The sequence below is a fragment of the Vicugna pacos genome, chromosome 12 (genome assembly GCF_048564905.1).
Source record: "Vicugna pacos chromosome 12, VicPac4, whole genome shotgun sequence".
Lineage (NCBI taxonomy): Eukaryota > Metazoa > Chordata > Mammalia > Artiodactyla > Camelidae > Vicugna > Vicugna pacos.
The window spans coordinates 10,840,443-10,860,346 of NC_132998.1; the positions used below are offsets into that span (position 1 = coordinate 10,840,443).

At 53.5% G+C, this 19,904-nt stretch overlaps 2 protein-coding genes across 5 annotated transcripts in view; one reads left to right on the top strand and one right to left on the bottom strand.

The window, feature by feature from the left end:
• Window positions 1–2,143: 2,143 nt before the first annotated feature.
• On the top strand, window positions 2,144–9,051 carry LOC102531445 (keratin, type II microfibrillar, component 7C). The gene is made up of 9 exons (XM_006203008.4): window positions 2,144–2,609; window positions 4,193–4,401; window positions 5,479–5,539; window positions 5,661–5,756; window positions 6,292–6,456; window positions 6,721–6,846; window positions 7,122–7,342; window positions 8,027–8,058; window positions 8,532–9,051. The coding sequence occupies exons 1-9, from the start codon at window positions 2,226–2,228 to the stop codon at window positions 8,717–8,719; spliced, it is 1,482 nt and encodes a 493-aa protein (XP_006203070.1). The 5' UTR covers window positions 2,144–2,225; the 3' UTR covers window positions 8,720–9,051.
• Window positions 9,052–14,804: 5,753 nt separating this feature from the next.
• Window positions 14,805–19,904, bottom strand: part of KRT86 (keratin 86) — a 39,563-nt gene continuing 34,463 nt past the window's right edge. The window contains exons 3-10 of one of the 4 annotated variants that reach the window (XM_072972759.1): window positions 19,651–19,711; window positions 18,792–18,887; window positions 18,420–18,584; window positions 18,029–18,154; window positions 17,554–17,774; window positions 16,729–16,867; window positions 15,668–15,699; window positions 14,805–15,529 (exon numbers count right to left, since the gene is read on the bottom strand). In XM_072972759.1, the coding sequence (XP_072828860.1) occupies window positions 15,358–15,529; window positions 15,668–15,699; window positions 16,729–16,867; window positions 17,554–17,774; window positions 18,029–18,154; window positions 18,420–18,584; window positions 18,792–18,887; window positions 19,651–19,711 (1,012 nt within the window). In that variant the 3' untranslated portion in view covers window positions 14,805–15,357. The remainder of the gene's footprint in view (window positions 15,530–15,667; window positions 15,700–16,728; window positions 16,868–17,553; window positions 17,775–18,028; window positions 18,155–18,419; window positions 18,585–18,791; window positions 18,888–19,650; window positions 19,712–19,904) is intronic. The other 3 variants (XM_072972760.1, XM_072972758.1, XM_031682852.2) reach the window with 3 other exon arrangements.

Below are 19,904 nucleotides of genomic sequence, written 5' to 3' on the forward strand. Positions count from 1 at the left end.
ACAGAGACCCTCAGTGGAGGGTCCAACTTGATACGGAGCCCGCTGGGTTGAGACAGATGAGCGATCAAAGGACAGAGATGCCAATCATCATCATGGTCACAGAGAAATGCTTCGTGGAAGACCCGCCACCTTGCCTCCCTCAGCATTTGATCAAGAATTCATCTCACATAACCATTGGATATGCAATGAGAACCTTCCTGAGGCCCACCAGTTCCAGCTGAGACAAGAGGAGAGAAACATCTGGTTCTCTCTTGGCAGACGTTGGACCCAGCCAAAGCCGAGCTTGAAAGTACCAACCAGCCACACCTTCCACAGAAGCGCTCCAAAAATCCCGCAGGCCATTCAGCTGGAATCAGCCAACTTCGAGCCCCCAGGCCTCGCCTCTCTGTGTGTCTCTCACACCAGAAGCCCCTATCCCATAGCCCACCCCAGACGCAAGAGTCTGTGGAAATCTATCCACAGGGCTCAGGAGGAGGGGCTGGTCGGGTCCTTTCTTTAGGATGCACGTGGGCATTGCCCAGTCCCCTGACATCTCCACAGCTCTCTCATCCCCTGACCTTCTGGAAAAGATGGGCCCTCCCTCCCCCTGGGACATAACTGGCCCACTCGCCCCAAGAGGCACTGGGAAGGGCAAAAGGTGAGGCTCTGGGAGGACGCATGAAGGGCTATTTTTAGCCCAGCCTGGTTCAGCATTTGGTTGCAGCCAGTCAGGAAACAGGTCGAACAGAGGAGTCATCCTCAAGTACAAGGGCGGTTAAGAGACATGCGCTTGGAAAGGTTTATGGGGTCAAATCTTGGGGTTAGGGGAGCCTCCTGGCTTGGTCCCACTGTCCACCTATCAAAGCCATCAGTAGTCCAAGCCCAAAGTGAGGAGGGGCAAACTAAGGGAGCTTGAGTCTCAGGACACCCACATGAGCCCCCACCTCTGCTTACCCCACGGGTCCTCTGCCAGGAGGAAGTGACACCATTTCAGGACCCTGGTGGCCTCCCCCACCTCCAGCACTGATCATCCTTCTCTGGGGGTGTGTACACACCAGTGGTCATCACTCATCTTCCCTGCTGGGAACCCACAGGACTCCCATCCCCCACATCAGGCCCCGACTCAGTCCTAGCATCGAGGGCCCATCTGTGGCTTCTCCCCTTTCTCCCACTGGGCAAGTACCCGGAGACCTGCCATCCTCACCTATCTCCAAATACCTCAGGTCTCTACTGGATTCCCAGGACCAAGGAAGTGTCTAGAGCAGAGTTGGCACCTGATTACAGTGTACTGAATAACTGAGGGGATGAGTGATGACATAGCCTAGTGTCCAAATCAGAGCGGGACTCTTTACTCATCTCCCACCAACACTGTCCGCACCCTACCCCAGCCCTCCTTAAACCCACCTCCAAGAAGCCTTCCCTGATCAATCCCTGCAGCCCTGGGGTCTTCCACATCCGCTCCTGTTCCCTAGCCCATCAGCAGTGATGCCTATAACTCTGAAGAATGGCCCTGGTTCTCTCCTGAACTCTCTGACTCGTTTCTCTCATGTTCCAGTGGGTGCCCCATGGCTCCTTCTTCTGAAGAATACCCACAATGCAGGGGCCTTGCTCCCTCCCAAATCTCTCCTCCCACCCCCATCTCTGACTAAGCTCTGCATAGGAACAGGTCAGGGGAAGCTTATACGGACAGTGAAGAAAGGGACATGCTTTGAGAGCTAGAGAAAAAGGCAAAGCCCAAAACAAGAGATTGTTTGGGACACAGCCCCCTCGTTGGGACAGGCCAGCCACTCTACCCTTGAGGCCAGGTCATAGTTTCAGGGCCCATAGCCCACCCATCCCCTATGCCCCTTCCAGAAAAGGATTTGGAGAGCAAGCTCCACCCAGGTCCCTATGCCCATTCCCTGAATTCGTAGCATGGAGTCCAGCTAGATGCTTCCAGGAGGTCTGCACATCCAGTAGCAATGGGAGGGGGAGAGGCAATAAGGAAGCTCGTAAAGGGCTTTGAAGATGAAACAAGTCGTTGGCCAGGATTGTTGACACAGCTCCACTGAATAGGCAAGCGGGTTGGCTCTTAAGAGGCCGGGGTGATGCCAAGCCAATAAAATGCAGCTATTGTCTCTTTGCTGCCCCTTTTACTGCCAGCTGCCCTGGTGCATAAAAGGGCCTGCCACAGCCCAGGGAGCACAAGCCTTTGGCTCCATCCTCTGCCAGCTTCTCCACTGCTCAGACATCTCCCTGCCTCCACCATGACCTGTGGCTTCAGCTCCGTGGGCTGTGGATTCAGCGGCCGTGCCTTCAGCTGCGTCTCCGCCTGCGGGCCCCGGCCCGGCCGCTGCTGCATCACGGCCGCCCCCTACCGCGGCATCTCCTGCTACCGCGGCCTCACTGGGGGCTTCGGCAGCCGCAGTGTCTGCGGGGGCTTCCGTGCCGGCTCCTGTGACCGCAGCTTTGGGTACCGCTCCGGTGGCGTGTGTGGCCCCAGCCCACCCTGCATCACCACCGTGTCAGTCAATGAGAGCCTCCTAGCACCCCTCAACCTGGAGATCGACCCCAATGCACAGTGCGTGAAGCAGGAGGAGAAGGAGCAGATCAAGTGCCTCAACAGCAGGTTCGCTGCCTTCATTGACAAGGTAGGTGTCCTTGATCTCACCTTTCCTGAACTCCATTCATGCTCAGAACTCAGTCTGGGCACTGAGGCAGAAGTCAGAGAAAGGCCCATAGAAGCTCTCAGTCCAGAGGGAGAGGCAGTCATATCTCTAGGACACAGATAGAAAGACAAGAATAGGGTCAGAAGCTGCCTAGTCTGGTGTGGGAGACAAATTGAAAACACAGAAACAGAACTAAGGGCAGACAGACCCTCTAGTGAGGATAGAGAACATCTTGTGAGCAAAGGGCTGCTGCGTGAGTATTCAATGCATTTGAAGCCAAACAGCTGCTCAACATGGCAAGGAGGTGCTCCCTGTGTCCAGGCAGGTTGGCTGAGTGTGATACAGGAAGACTGCCCCCTGGGGGAGCCTCCTGGACTGCACAGAGTGATTTCTACACCAGTGGTCACTTGGCCACTGAGCAGGGGCCAGAGTGGTTTGTCCAAGCCACTGTGCCTGGGGCTCTGGATCCAGAGTTAAGCAATAGACATGGTCCCCCTTCTCTTGGGCCTTATGGGGACAAAGGCAATATGTGGTCTGGATGTGGTTGAAACCACCTGCAGACGTCAGTGTCCAGCTTAAGTCTGCAGCTGTCTTCACTGAATTCAGGCTACTACCTACCATGTACAGTGGTTTGAGGGGCCAGGGGAGAAGGATTCATTGCAGAAGCCGTCCTGGGACGAAGGGGGACTCTCCTGAACCAACCTTGAGAGAAGTCATCTAGAAAGATACCCACCAGGAAGGACCAAAAAAATCTGGAACTCCTAACAGCATGAGAGACCAAGGATAGCATAAGAAAGGACTTACCAGGGATGTGGCAAAGTTATTACACAAAGGGATCTGAACGGGGTAGTGGGCCAACATCATGGCAGGGAGATGGATGTGAAATTTTCCTTGGGCACAAAAGTCAATAATTCTTATAGTAAGAGAAGTGCCCCCCTGAAGGGCAGAAAATCAAATTTGAGTTCTGCCATCGTGAGATCTCAGGCAGTCAGGGAATCTCCCCAGGCCTTCGATTCTTCATCTGTAAAATGAGGGGTTTGGAACACACAATATCCCTGCACTAATATTCCGGGTGACTATTGTTCTAATTGCATTGTCGTTGCAGGGTTTCCACAATTGGCACATACTGTATTTTTAACTTTTACAGTCTGCCTTTCTAAAAAGGTTGACCTGCTCCTTTGCAGGCTGACAGTCACACCTGCAGGTGCCTTTCTGCACGAGAGCTCCTTAAATCCTCATAGCGAGGCGGGCACTCTGCACAGGGGCTAAGTGCTATGCTTGAGGACACATTATTAACAAGCGGCAGCAGAGTCTGGCCTCAGCACGGCTTAGCACTTTCCATGACACTAGATACACTGCTTTAGAAGAGACTGAAATTAGCTCACAGGAAGGACTTTCAGGTGAGCTGATTACACTCTAATGCAGTTTAGAGGGAGATGATATAACCTTATCCTGGGAAGACTCAGGGTCGGAGATTTGGGGGACTGTGGGTCCCAGTGCTGGGACCCCCTCTTGCCCTCCGGGCCTGCAAGAAGAGGTTCTCAGGCTCTGCCTCTGGGCGGCAGGTGCGCTTCCTGGAGCAGCAGAACAAGCTGCTGGAGACCAAGCTGCAGTTCTACCAGAACCGCGAGTGCTGCCAGAGCAACCTGGAGCCGCTGTTCGACGGCTACATCCAGACGCTGCGGCGGGAGGCCGAGTGCGTGGAGGCCGACAGCGGGAGGCTGGCCTCGGAGCTCAACCACGTGCAGGAGGTGCTGGAGGGCTACAGGAAGAAGTGAGTACAGGAAGAGGCCGGCTCCAGAAAGAGCTGGAAGGAGGCCCCCCAGCACCAGGGAGTGTCTGGACCTGTGGCGAGGGCTCTGCCTGAGGACAGGGAAGAGTCTGCACCCCCTGGCCTTCCTCGAGGCACATGGGTCCCGTGGTTGGGTCCTGGCCCCCTGGGGATGGAGCTCACCTTAACTTCCACCCAGCATATCACAGCAATGATGTTCTCTCTCTTTCTCCATTCACCAGACCCTTCTCTTAGGACCCCAGAAAAATTGACATTCCTAGTTCCTTTGAGTCTGGCCTTCAAAGTCCTGGACGTTCTTAAGTTTACCTCTTTACTCAACTAACATTTTCCAAGCAGCTACCAGCCAGATACTGGGCTGGGTGCTAGCGACCCAGGGACAGGCAGTAGACACAGTCTCTGTCCTTGTGAGACTTACAGTCCGCTGGGAGGCAGGCATGGCCGATCACAGACATAGCCCTCCAGTTACGACGTGTGACACATGATCTGAAGCAGCACACTGGGCGGTCTAAAGGAATCTGGTTTCGAGGGCTGGCCAGCTTCCTTCAGGTCCGCTCTCAGCCATGGACTTCCCAAGCCACCATGCTCCCTGCCTCTGGCTCTCCACTGACCTGCCCACAGAGCGGGAGGAAGTGGCAGGCTTGATTCCTCTTGGCTGAGCCGGAAGGGGAATGACAGAGGGAAGACCTCACTACCTGTAGCCAAACCAGGGGCAAGAGGAGGGGTCAGAGGAAAGGAAAATGGAGACCTGGGTGAGAAAAGCAGGCACCTCCCATGCCCCAGCCATGCACACGCGTGCACGTACACAGAAAGCTTCCAGATCCTGCCCCCCACCCCCAATGAAAATCCCAGAGGTGGCGTGAGAGTGGCTGTTTTAGTTCTCGCCTGTATCCCAGGAAGCCTGGACTGGCAGCCTGATTTCTTCCTGGTCCTGCCCTATTTCTTTTGGAGGCGAGGAAACGAGCAGGGGAAGGGTCTAGGGATCAGGCTTGTTCGCTTGCGTGCTTCATGGCCAAGTTGAGAGCTGCTCAGACGTGGTCCTGTTTTCCCTGCCACCCTCAGGTATGAAGAAGAAGTTACACTTCGGGCGACGGCGGAGAACGAGTTTGTGGCTCTAAAGAAGGTAAGTGCCTAAAACCAAGACCCTTCCTGCGGCCCTGGCCACCCCATCCTGTCTGCCCTGCCACCCTGCCACCAAGCCCACAGAGCGCCCTTGAACCTCACGGCCCTTTGAACCCACACAGGACGTGGACTGCGCCTACGTCCGCAAATCAGACCTGGAGGCCAACGCAGAGGCCCTGACCCAGGAGATTGATTTCCTGAGGCAACTATATGATGAGGTGAGGGGGCTCTCAGCCACCCTGGGCATCTCTGACCTGAGGGCTGGAGGGAGGAAGGAGAGGGAAATAGGGAGGCAGACAGACGGAGAACCAACAAGGGACAGAATTAGTATGGGGCAGGAGAGGGCCATCTCTAGGCTGCCTGTGACTTGGAAACCAAAGCACAGGCACACAGCCTCAACCCTGTGTTCTCTGGCCCAGGTTTTCTCTGGCAGCCAATAACCTTCCTTTCTGTGATTGGTCCAGGAGATCTGGACCCCAGGAAGCATCCACAGCACGCTGGCCACAGGGACACTGTCAAAGTTCACAGGGGCCTGAGAAACCCCCAAAGCAAGCATTGAAGAAGTAGTTGTATTCTCTTCTCAAAGGGGTTTCTTACCTGTGTAGAAAGTTGTACAATTTCATCAGGGGATTTTCTGCTCCAAACAGGAGCCTTTGGCTCCAGAGGGATCAAAGAGATTACAGACATCAGCAGGTGAGGAAGAGCCCAGATAACTTGCTCATTCTTCCTCTTCCCCAACTCCCGCTTCCACAGGAGATCCAAGTTCTCCAAGCCAACATCTCAGACACCTCAGTCATTGTCAAGATAGACAACAGCCGAGACCTGAACTTGGACTGCATCGTCGCTGAGATCAAGGAGCAGTACGATGACATCGCCAGACGCAGCCGGGCTGAGGCTGAGTCCTGGTACCGCAGCAGGGTGAGTGGCCCAGGACATCTGTATCCTAGACAGGCAATGGGAAGGATTCAAGGTGTATAATAGAAAAGTCTTATTTTGTCTAGAGATTCTGATTCCTAGAAGTGATAACAAAAGGCAGACAGCTCTCAAGTTCTAGTGGCAGGACAGGGCTGCCATGTACGGTTGCACAGGCTGAGTACTGCACAACCAGCACATCATCTGAGGTGTCCTGAATGGGCAGGACATCCCATTCTGAGCTTCCTGAGCCTCTTTGCTTCTCTTCAGTGTGAGGAGATCAAGGCCACAGTGATCCGGCAAGGGGAGACCCTGCGCCGCACGAAGGAGGAGATCAATGAGCTGAACCGCATGATCCAGAGGCTGACAGCCGAGGTGGAGAACGCCAAGTGCCAGGTAGGGGTCATCTCTCCCCAAGACCAGGGGGGCTGGGGGCCAGTCCAGGGTCCCATGGGCAGTGTGCACCCACATGGGTCTCACCATTCATTTTCCAACCTATTTGCATGACCAGAGTCCTTGGTTGTGGTTACTCAGGGAGACCCAGGTGATGAAGGGGAGAGACCCTGTTCCTGGGGTGATCCCAGCTGGCTGGGAGAGACTGGATACATATAGGAAATGAGCACAGAGACCCAGGGACCATAACCCACCTTGTTTTCTTCTGGGCCCCCTAGAACTCCAAGCTGGAGGCGGCAGTGACCCAGTCTGAGCAGCAGGGCGAGGCTGCCATTAATGATGCCCGCTGCAAGCTGGCTGAGCTGGAAGGCGCCCTGCAGAAGGCCAAGCAGGACATGGCCTGCCTGGTCAGGGAGTACCAGGAGGTGATGAATTCCAAGCTGGGCCTGGACATCGAGATCGCCACCTACAGGCGCCTGCTGGAGGGCGAGGAGCAGAGGTAGGACCCAATTCAACTATCCCAAGAATTCTACTTGTATGGATTTGCCCACCTTTGATTCTTCTATATCCCAAGAAACTGGCCCCCAGCTAGACTCTGGGGTCTTTGGAATCTACATCTCAAAGGACTTAAACTTGGTCATAGCATACAGAGGTAAACTGAAGGCCAGTGCCACTCTGATTTCTAGAGTCCCAGATTGTCCAGGGCCTTCCAAGGATTAGAACCCAGGCACCCTGCCTCTCAGTTCAGAACATTCTCAAATTATTCCATCCTCAGCTCTTGCAGGATCCACTCCCTACCGGGTTTCCAGGTGGTAAAACTGCCCTAGGGTAGAGATGCTGGCCAAACTCTGATCCTGGCCTCAGGTAACTGTCCCAGAGAACTTACCCCTTCCTAAAGCTGAACCCATCCAGGTATGCCAGGTATGGTTGTTCTGGCTGTGCACTGCACAAAGGCAGCCAGATGAGGGGCGAGTGAGAGCTGAAATCCAATCTATACTCTGCTTGCCGAATAGTGTGCCCTGGCATTGCTGCAACTGCCAAAACTTATTTTTTAAAAGTTACACAAGGGCATAAATATAGCCCAGACATAGCCTGAGATGACCCATCCCGGCACCTAGGGGAAACTTGAAGATCTCATTCTGACCTATTTTCTCTTTCCCTTTCTCACCTTTTCCCCACTCAGGCTGTGTGAAGGCATTGGAGCTGTGAATGTCTGTAAGTATCTTGGGCCCTAAAAAGGAAAATCCTAAACTGGGCAACAAGAATTTCCCTGCTATGAGGATACTGGAGGAGTGGTTCCAATAATTCCCCCAGTACGTTGTAATGGATTGGTCTTGCAGCAGGAGAGACTGAGGTCAGCTTAAAGAAAGAACCTCACAAACTCATGCATGGGGTTGAGAAGGGGAAAGAATAATATGTCACTGCAGGAAGGGACCTCAGATGTCACAGACACCTTATCTGAGGCCCAGAGAAAGGAAGGGACTTGCCCAAGGTCACAAGGCAGAATCAGGGCCAGAACCCAGGGCCCCCGGGTCCCAGGCTAAGATTACTTGCACACCTTCAGAAGTAGAACTTAAAGCATTTTGTGTCCTTCCCTGGAGTGTTGGACAGATCACAGAGGCCAAAGGAAGGTGGTGGGATGGGGTGGCCTCCGACCAGTCCTCCCGACTGTACCCTTGTTCCCACAGGTGTCAGCAGCTCCCGGGGCGGGATTGTCTGCGGGGACCTCTGCGTGTCCGGCTCCCGGCCGGTGACGGGCAGCGTCTGCAGCGCCCCCTGCACCGGGAACGTGGCGGTGAGCACCGGCCTGTGCGCGCCCTGCGGCCAGCTCAACACCACCTGTGGAGGGGGTTCCTGCAGCCTGGGGAGGTGTTAGGCAGCCCCCAGGGAGAGCCAGAGAGGCCCCCTCTGCCTGCCAGACGTGTCACTGTCCCACCACCAGCTGAGAACAGCGGCGCCTCGGTAGCTATCCCCCCGTGTTCTGAGAATACACCACGCGGCTTGTGTCCATCAGCCACTCCTCTTCTCGTCTTGTCCGACTGGAAGGGGTTGCTGTGCCTGGGAAGGGACCCCTCCCTTCTGCTGTTTTGGCCTTTGGCCCCACCCAGGAAGAAGGGCTCTCCTTTCCTGGAGGGAGCACCACTGGACCCACTCCCCTAACTCTCTGGCCTCTTGTCCCCTGTTTTTTCAATAAATTGAGGGACCTTCTTTCTGTGTTTTGATGTTTTGCTTTATTGGAGTGAGCCCTCGTCTGCTGGTTGATGAGCATCCCAGCCCAGAGAGATGGCCTGAGGATGAGGGTGGCTCTGGCCTGCTCTCAACCTGCACACCTGCAGGACCTGTTCCCAGACAGTGCCAGCCTCCTCTGGCCAGGCAGGGCTGACCTCCCACCTTGGGTCACACCTTTGGGTCTGGGGTAGTTGGAGACTTATTCCTCTGACTGGTTTTGAAGGGAACCAAAGGAGGACATGGGATCTACTGGAAGGCTGTGTGTGTGTGTGTGTGTGTGTGTGTGTGTGTGTGTGTGTGGTTTTAGCCCCCCTTCCCCTAAATGCCCCACTCTCGGCCCATCACACACATGCACCACAGCAGCAACCATCACAGGTGCCAATAGCTACCTCAGGGGGCCGCCCCGTGTCAGTCTGGACCCCACCCCACCCATTCCCCCTGCTGTCCATTGAACAAGGGGAGATGACACTCTTGGCATCACCCCTTCCCCTCATGCACACACCTCTTCAGCACCTGGGACAGCACCCCCAAAGCCCACTAGCTGATTGAGAATACATTTACTTGCTTTCTCGCCTGCCCCATTCACTGCCCTCTTCCCCAGATACCTCAGAGCTTCAACTCCAAGGGGAAGATAGCACCCCTGACCCATGCATGGCTTGACCTCCCTTGTCTTCTGTTCAGGAAGAGTCTGGAAGCGCTTGGGAGGAAGTCCTTGAGAAGCCCTAACCCCTGGACAAGCCCTCCCAGCCCCTCTCCTGTGCGGTCCATTTCCTCTCACTTGCTCTCTTCTTGTCTCCCTTTGCCCTACCCTAGCCCCATGCTGGCATTTCCTCAAGTTCTGACCTTCCTACCCATCTCGCCACGCTGTCCCAGGAGGACCTAGCACCTTCCCTCACTCCCTCTGGAATCTCTAAGGTTCCTTCGGCTCCTCACCCAAGCCCCCTCTGCTCCCTGTCACGCTCTCTCCCTCCCCTTCCTGAGCCCTGAGTCTCTGGTCTTTCACTTCCTTATTCTGCAGCCCAGGCTCTCAACTCTTCCCAGGTCGTCCTGCTCCCTAGCTCACTTCCCACCCCCAGACAACCTTGCCCTCAAAATATTAAAGTGCCTCAGGCTCCTCTCACCACTCTGCCCACACTCCCTGGGCTATCACACCATCCTTTTGCTTTAAGTTACCACCACGGTTAGCATCCTCCCTGGTTCAATTCCTCCAACTGGGTTTTGAGTCCTGTTGGCTCTCCTGCTGCCCTGACCTCACTCCTCACATTCAGACTCATTTGCCCCAGTTCCTATAAGACTTCTCCACTTGGCAGTTCTGGAGACCCTTCCAACCCAACAGACCTCCAGGCTGAACTCATTATTTCTCACTCTCTCCCCTGGAGTCTTCTCCTGCCCCACCCCAACACCCATCAATATCAACTACAGTCGCCCAAACCCGAATCTATATGATCTATCCACACCTGCACCCTAGTCCTCAAAACCCCTTAACCCCCAAGTGCTTTCCTTTTCTGCCTCCTAAGTACGCCTCTAATCCAACTCTTTCCTCCTTCTTTGTTGCTACACCCACATTCCGGCCACCACCACCTTGGTTGGAGTCCTGCTTCTCTCCCCCTCCAATCCATGCTCCACAGCAGACAGACAGATCTTTACAAAGCACAGATCTGATATTTCAATGGATGGAGTCCAGACTCTTGAACATAGCATGCCAGTTCTACATCTCTGCTTGTGCCTCATCTCTCAGTGTTTCTCATCACTCTCCACTGCCCACTTCCTTCCTCCCTCGCTCTGGGACCCCTCAAATGAGGGCTGGATCAGAGTCTCTGCAAGGACCTTTTCAGTTCTTTCTGGGTACGTGACTCTGAGCTCTGCTCAAGGATTGTAACCCCCCTTCCCAGGGACTTAAGGAGGGTTCGGTAAGGACTGCCAGCCTTGGTAGGTCATCCAGGTGCCACCTGGGGGAGCCCAGCAAGGCTCCATATCTCTAGAGGTGATGCACCTGGCTTCCACCTACCAGCTCAAGGGGCCAGGCGGGACTGACGCTGCACAGTCATCTTCTGTTAGAGCCTCCTGTCCCAAGTCCCTGAGCCCCAACTCCTCTGCCATCACCACTACCTCCCGATCAAGGAGAGGTGTGGCCACAAAGAGGCCTGGGCCTTGGCACTGGAAGGAAGGAGAGGCACAGCAGGAGGGTGATTAACCAGGGAAAGGAAATCCATTCAATGCCCTTTTCATCTTCCATGTTATCATGGGCAGTAGTCTTGCAAAACATTTCATCGCTGCATAATTTGGGTCACTTTTCCCTAATGATAATAATTCCCTCACTGTCCGTTCAGCCTTCATTAATGGTCACCTTGAGGACATTCAGACTCTGTCTGATGCCTGGTCCCAAAACCAATATCACAGGTTTTAGGTTTTGTTACAGTAGCGCCCCACTGCCAGGTACCAATGTCTCCACTTATCTATTCCTATACAACATGAAGGGAAAATCCCCAAACTTTAGTGGCTTAAAAACAATAATATTTTGCATAATTGTGTCAATTGACTGGGTGATTCTTCTGCTTCATGTTGTCAGCTGGGCTCTGGGACATCCAAAATGCCTTCACTCATAAGGTTGACATCTGGTGTTGGCCACTGATTGAAGGTTCAGTTGGGGATGATGGCCAGGGGCCTCTGCTGTTCACGTGCTGCACAATTCAGAATTATGGAGCGCCTGGGACAGTCTTTCCAGTACCAAAGTGTTCCCAAAGTAAAAAACAGCCTCAGGACAAAGGTCAAATTCAAAGCACTGCTAGTAAACCACGCCCTGGGTGAAAATTCAGGTGACTACTAGCTGTTGGATCCTTTGCTGAGATCTCAGAGAGACTTAATTCAGAGCTCACAGACTCCCCCAGCTGACCAAAAAGACTATTGAGAATCTTAAACACAGCTTCACAGACCCTCTCAGCTAAGCCACAGGCCTTCTAAGACTCTCTGGTGTTGTCCCAAAGCATCCTGACACTCACCCCAAGGTTGAGAGGAACCGATCTCAGAAGTCTGTGGGTACAGCCTTTGCCTCATGAAGTCCACTCTAACTTAATACATCAGAAATTTATGAAGTTTTTAGAAGAATTATAGCGGTTCTAACCAAAAGAAACAGAGACAGTTCAAAATGAAAACAGGCCTCTGGTCTCCTTACCTCCCACAGACTGGAAGCAGGCTAAGGAAACATGGAGCCATTTATCATGGGAAAGAAAGGATGATACAGAAGGTGGAGCCAAGATTCCAATGGATAGTGCCAAGAGCAGAGGAGGACCACTTCCAGGGAGCAAAACTAGGCACTAATCAAATACACTCCCTGCCTCTTGTGGGAGGCAGGAGGAATTAGCAACGCATGCCTGACTATACTTAGAATTGCTATGAACCAGGGACTTCTAAATGTTTTTCATTTTTCTACTTTCTAAATGGGCATGCTGATTGTGGCTATCCTATTCCATCTCACCATTGCATAATGGGTGTGGTGGACATAAAATTTGCCTTTTTTTAATTCACAGGTCTTCAGAGTGAGGTAGGCCACAATGGAGGAGCTGCAGCAAAAAGGACCACATCCCAAGAACATTATGTGTACCTGGATCTGATCCAAAGAATGAGGTCCTCAACTTCAAGCTGACATCACAATGGGGTGAAATCTGGGGGGATCTTGGAAGGGGAAGCATATATTGTTTGTGGGAGGGACATAAATTGTTGTGACCAGAGAAGGCACTGTGGGACCTAGTCTCCACAAGAGGCCCCAACAATTCCTTCCCTCTCTGTACACATCAGCCATCACGAGGTGGAGCCTCCTTCCCCTCCCCTTGAATCTGAGTTGCCCTGTGACTTCTTTGGCCAAAAGAATATGGGGGAAGTAAACTTCTGAGCTCAAGCCTATAGGAGGACTGGCAGTTTCTATTTCCTACCTTCCTTCTTGGAACACAGCCACGAGGCTGTGAGGAAGCCCAAGGAACCACATGAGATAGGCTCATAAGGAGGACAACCAAGTCCCTGAATGCCAGTTATCAACTGGTTGTCTCTCAGCTCCAGAGTCACCTGTCATTACCCAGTCTGTGAAAATGTAGAGGGGCCCTTTGAATATTTTCCTTTGTCTGCTGTTACGATGTTGAGCTTTGTCAGCGAGGATGCTGGAAAGATATTGCAGGAGGAAGGGGTTTTTTTCCCCCTGGTTCCAGTGCGTTCCTCCTGGCAGATTCCTGCGGCACCACAGCTTCTCCAGAACTGCTCCTGCAGTGTGATAGCTTCACTGCTGCTGTGCACGGGGGCCAGCAGTATCCCAGGGCCGGCAGCTTCCAGTATACTTCTTGGGTGGTTTTGAGGTGGAGACACATCTTCATGAGCAGGTTTTCCTACCTTTCCCTGGATCTGAGGTCCAGATCTCAGCTGCAGGGGGTCAACTTCCTTGGGTACACTCTCTCAGGCCTAGGGGCAGGGGCTGCTCCTTGTATATGCAGCTCCTTTACTCTGGATTTCTTGCTTCTTACCAGCCAATCTCCTATTACTCAATTCCCTATTCTAGTTAATAATTCTCTATATTAAACTTCATCTGTTCAAATTATTATCTCCTGATTAGACCCTGATTGACAGATCTTGGCCAATAGCTCCAGCCGAACTCCTAGCTGGTGGCCAGCACCAAACCCAGCCATGTGACATGAGGCCATTTTGGACCATCTAGACATCCTACCATCCCAAACAGCATCACGTGAAGTAGAAGAACTGTTCAGTAAGCCCATCAAATCATGAGAAACAATAAAGCATTATTGCTTTAAGCCTCTAAATTTTGGAGTGATTTGTTTGGTGCAATAGATACCTGAAACAGCTCCCTACAGCACAGTAAGTATCATCATTCCATTTTACAGATGCAGACACTAAAAGTCAGTGAGGACCAGTGACTTGCCCACAATTACAGAACTAGTACATAGCTGAACCAGCCTTTAAACGTAGGTTTGTATTAGCCAAACCCCTTTAAATACATATTCTTACTTAGGGAGCCAGAGGGAACTTTAGGAATAGTGTCCAACATCCCTCATCCTATAGCCAAAGAAACTGAAGCTCGGAGGGTGAAAGCAATTTGCCCAAAGTCACACATTTAGGAAATGGTAGAGTCAGGACTCTGAATTAGATGGCTGATTCTCCTGACCCTCAACCCAGCGCTCTTCCTCTCCCTCACACTGTTGTCTCACATGCCTTCCCTCCATTCTCACCCTCACCCACTTCCTTATGTACTTTCCCTCTCCAGGAATGCCCTTGCAGGGGTTGGGGCAGGGGAGGAGAGGATCATTCTGGTTGAAGAGCCCTAGGGCACATCTGGCCAAGTTTAGAGACATCTTTAGGTGTCACCATTGGGGTTGAGGCGTCCTGGTGGCATTAATGGCTGCACGCCAGTGATACTGCTAAAGATCCTTCAATGCACAGGACAGGCCCCCAACAAAGAAGTCTCCAGCTCAAAATGCCAATAGTATTGAGCTTGAGAAACCCTGGTCTAGAGAAATCCATGACCACGCAGACAGGGAGGGATTCCCTGCCTCCGCGGGTCTTCTCTTGTTTTCCCAAGGCTCGGGTTGCTCAAGGCCAGTTGGAGAGCGTCTACTGCAGTCATTTCCACCTACTGAAAAATAACTAAGTAAACAGAGAGGGCCTGAGGAAATCTCTCGCAGGGAGCACCTGTCACAGGAAGGCCCTGGTATTTCCAGGAATCAGGCACCAGGTTTAATCAGCTATAATTAGTTTATTGGAAGCAAAGAGTGAAACGAAGGTAAAGAAACATGCAGGCAGTGGAGTCATTGGCTTTTTAGAGCTTCTGCAGGCATCCCTGGGATGTGATGTTCATCCCTTCCCACCAGTCACGTCCCTCACAGAGTTACAGGAAAACCTCCAACACTGTTCTCCATCTCCATTCCACAGGTACAAGCACACTGGCAGATTCCGAGGATGTGGGCATGGGGAGGTTCTGGGGCCTGTCCTCTTCCTCCAAGCTTAGGTGAAGGGGTCACACAAGACCAATGAATCCAGCAAAAATCAGAAAGTAGAAGAAAGGATGAACCCTCGGAACAATAAAACGACTACTAGGAAAGGCTACAGAAAGAGGCCAAGATGCACCCCAGCCTCCACAGGACCCAGGTTCCTGGGGGATGGCACACCAAGGGAGCAGGTCTGGGGACTGGTTCTCAGGATGCCGGCCGCTGGCGGTGCAGAGGGCAGCGGGGAAGGCGTTCCGGTTGCGCAAAGTCCTGGCTGGGCGGAGGGTGACCCTAGCACTTCTTACAGCTCACGCTGCTGCCACCCACCCCGGCGCAGGGGCTGCAGGCATTGGCGGTGCCCACTACCACGTTGCCGCTGCAGGGGGCGCTGCAGACGCTGGTGGTGACAGCAGGGGCAGCACCAGAGGCGCATAGATCGCCACAGACGACGCCACCGCGGGAGCTGCTGACGCCTGATGGGAGGGAGAGAACAGGCAAAGACGCGGATCAGGCGCTGCCACAGCCAGGCGGCTTGGGTGCAGGGAAAATGCCACCTCCCCAAAGGCACTGGGACCACCCAGCTGGAGAAGGGGGCGGGGCGGGCTACTTACAGACATTCACAGCTCCCAAGCCCTCGCACAGCCTGCAGGGAAAGGAAAAGACAGAGGTCAGTGCCGTGGAAAAGCCACTGGGCCACGCAGCCAAGGTGAAAGGTGAGGTCCTCCGCCCTCCTTCTGGGCACTTGTTCAGGAGAAGAGGCGATAAACCGCAGCCAGTTCACCAAATGGGTTCTGGAGACAGACCGCAGGTGCACCTGGCTCTCCACCTCTTATTAGCTGAGCATCCTCAGATCTGCCTCCCCTCCTCCTCCTGGAGAAAATCTACTCCATGATCTGTTGTGAGGACAAACTCAAATGATATAGCGCTTGGTGTGTGCCACCTAGTGAGAAACGGTAACTTCAGAAACGGTAGCTTCTATTTCTGTTGGTTCTGGTTGACTTGAAAACGTATCTGAGGGGCAGCAGATTAACTTCCTAAACCTAGTCTGATTGGTGTCACTAGAATGTGGGCTTCAGGAGGACAGAAGTGTTTGTCTCTTCTTTTTTCCCATTGCAGAATCGACAGTGCCCCCAGAACAATGCCTGGATCAATAAATGGCATTTGCATGAATGAATGGAACATGAGAACCCATCGAGAGCAGGCTCACAGACTAGCTACACCAATTCCCTCACTTGATGGATGGAGAAACTGAGGCCCAGGCCAAGGAAATAACCAGTGCTAGAGGCAGAGCTATCACCCTGGCCACCCAATCCCACCCAGCCCAGTTCCTTCCCATACCACAATCTCTCCTTAAAGAAAGCACACGGAGTCCATCTGAGAGACCGTGGCAAAAGGTTGTCAAAATCAGCTGCAGAAATAAGGAGAATCTGCAGCCCACCATCTGCCATCCCATGCCCAGGTTTCTTAGGGAACCCACACCAAAGTTTCTGAGTTCACCCTAAGAGCACTTTGTGGCAGAGGGGAGGGCCACTCCTTTCTTAATGCTATCTCCACATGCCTCTCCAATGTCCAGAGTTTTGAAAAAATATCCCCCCAGAATTCTTCACTAATGAAACTTCCCAGTGCCTCTGAGCTCTCCAATGCAGTTACTTCAGTTTGTTGTCAGTCTCACCATGGGATCACCTTGATTCCGTCTCCCCAAAACACAGGATGCTCCCTCTGCATCCTCACCCTCCACTCTGCCCTGCCCAGGGCCAGGGGCCTGATGTGCACGAGAAGAGGAAGACTCAGACTGTGAGCACCTGACTAACCTGGGGAAAGAGCCAATGGGCAACATTCTGGAACTGTTGTCCTCACAGCTGTTCAGCTGCCCTCTAGCCACAGGAAGCCTGAATGATCAAGGGGCCTCCCCCTTCCCCCAAAACAAGCAACAAGCAAAAATGCCCAGAGCAGGTCATAGCTGCCTCAAAGGACCAGTCACTGCTGTCTAGCCTTAGTCCTCCCTGCTGCAATGGAAGACCACTTTGGGGCACTCAGTGTAGTTAAAATATATATGTGTATGTTGATAAAAATCCCTTATTGAAGCTATCATTTGGGGATAAATCTAAACTCCAACAATTGGAGGCAGGGCCAGGCTTGAGAAGAGAGCTGAAATCCTGAGAGGACTGTGCAATGAGGGCCCAAAGGGAAGAAATTGTTTTCAGGGAAGGTGGCCCCGAGCCCATACCAGGCTTTCTAGAGCAGTGATTACTATGGCCTTGATTCCATGCTCTGAGGAACACATGTGCTAAAGGGACCAATCCCAGATCAGCACCTAGGTGAACAAGAGAGAGTCCCATGGGGATAGAAACATACCCAAAGCATGTACTCAAATTACCTGTCCAGTTACAAGATGGGGAGGTTTGGAAACAGAAGTCAAGTGATACCAGGAATGTGAGGGACACGGCACTCTGAGACCCAAGGAGGGATGGGATAGAAATTTGGCTATGGCACCCACCTCTGCTCCTCCCCCTCCAGCAGGCGCCTGTAGGTGGCGATCTCGATGTCCAGGCCCAGCTTGGAGTTCAACACCTCCTGGTACTCCCTGACCAGGCAGGCCATGTCCTGCTTGGCCTTCTGCAGGGCTTCCTCCAGTCCCGCCAGTTTGCAGCGGGCATCATTAATGGCGGCCTCGCCCTGCTGCTCAGCCTGGGTCACTGCTGCCTCCAGCTTGGAGATCTAGGGGGCCCAGGAGAGAACAAGGTGAGTTATGGTCCCTAGGTCTCTGTGCTTATTTCCTACATGTGTTCAGTCACTCCCAGCCAGCCGGGATCACCCCAGGAACAAGGCCTCTCACCTTCGTCACCTGGGTCACCCTGAGTGATCACAACCAAGACTCTGGTCATGCAAATAGACGGGAGAATGAATGGTGAGATCCATTTGGGTGCAAACTGCCCCCAGCCCCCCTGGTCTTGGGGAGAGATGACCCCTACCTGGCACTTGGCGTTCTCCACCTCGGCTGTCAGCCTCTGGATCATGCGGTTCAGCTCATTGATCTCCTCCTTAGTGCGGCGCAGGGTCTCCCCTTGCCGGATCACCGTGGCCTTGATCTCCTCACACTGAGGGGAAGCAAAGAGGCTCAGGAAGCTCAGGATGGGATGTCCTGCCCATTCAGGACACCTCAGATGATGTGCCAGGTGTACACTGCTCAGCTTGTACAGCCATACATGGCAGCCCTGTCCTGCCACTAGAACGTGAGAGCTGTCTGGCTTTTGTTACCACCTCTAGGGAACAGAATCCTCTGACAAAAGAAGCCTTTTCTATTATACACCTCAAATCCCTTCCATCACCATGTATAGGAGGCAGGGGTCCTGGGCCACTCACTTTGCTGCGGTACCAGGACTCAGCCTCAGCCCGGCTGCGTCTGACAATGTCATCGTACTGCTCCTTGATCTCAGCGACGATGCAGTCCAAGTTCAGGTCCCGGCTGTTGTCCATCTTGACGATGACCGAGGTGTCTGAGATGTTGGCTTGCAGAACGTGGATCTCCTGCAGATGGTGGGGTGGCAGATGCATGGATTTTGTTTACACCACTGCCTCACCAACCAAGTCTGCATCCAGCCTTCTACGCCCTTCCCTCGTCTCCAGCCACTGCCCCATCTGACAGCCTCATGGACTGCAGCTCCTTGCCCAAATCCCCTTCAACTCCAATCCCGGGCCAGCTGCTGGTTTTCTGCCTGGACCACAACCCCTCACCTCCTCATAGAGTCGCCGCAGGAAGTCAATCTCCTGGATCAAGGCCTCTGAGTTGGCCTCCAGGTCTGACTTGCGGAGGTAGGCGCAGTCCACATCCTGGAAAGGTGGGGAGTCTTTGAGCTCAGAGAAGCCTGGTGAACATCACCTGAAATCCTCTCTCGTCACCCATTACATGGAGGCAAGGAGGAAAGGATCCCCAGTGTTCCTATTCCCATCCCATTTCCATACCCTTTCCCCAGAGGAACCTCACAATCTTCTCCCCTTCTGTGAGCAAATGCTTTGTGCCTTGGAGATGGCCCACCAGCCTTTCACCCCTCCCACCTGAGACGTCTTACCCTCCCAGCTCTCCTTTTCACCCTCCCCTGGACCAGGAAGCCTGCCAGACTGCCTCACTCACTCGGCCACCTTGATCCTTCCCTGTCCCCCAGCAGTCCTCCAAAGCTCCACCTGGCCTCTCCTGGTTCTGCCCCATCCTCCCCCAGGCCCTGGGACTGTGCCCCTCCTCTGAGCAGACTTCTCGCAACGCTGGACAGGACACCGTCCCTCAGCTGAGAGACTGAAGTTGCCACGTCTCCATGGGACCCCAGCCACAGAGCAGAACCTCTGAAGCAGCACAGAACACCCAGAGGTCAACCCAGCCACCCTCCTGCTGCAGGGAAGGTGCTCGAGGAGACTCCAAAGTCCTTGTCCCTGTGAAAAGCCTGGATGTGCCTTGCATGACCTGGTGTCTGGGATATTCTCCTCCTGACCTGGCAAGGTCAGTGCAGCCACACTGAGGGGGAGACCACGGGTCTCCCCAACACGAGCCTGTCGTTCTGAGCCACCACGCATCTGTGCTTCCCGATCCCGTGTTCCTCACCTTCTTCAGAGCCACGAACTCATTCTCGGCTGTTGCTCTCAGAGAAACTTCCTCCTCGTACCTGAGGCAGAAGAGGCAGAGAGGGAGGTCAGGGGAGGACAGCTCTCCCCACAACTCCCTCCACTTCATACCAGCGAAGGGGGCAATTTTAGGGGCCTCCCAACACAGCCCAAGCCCCGGCTGCCCTGCTGGGCCCTCCCTGGCTGCCTTTGGGGTGTGTCTGGGATTCTCTCTCTGCTTTGAATGAGGGGTCC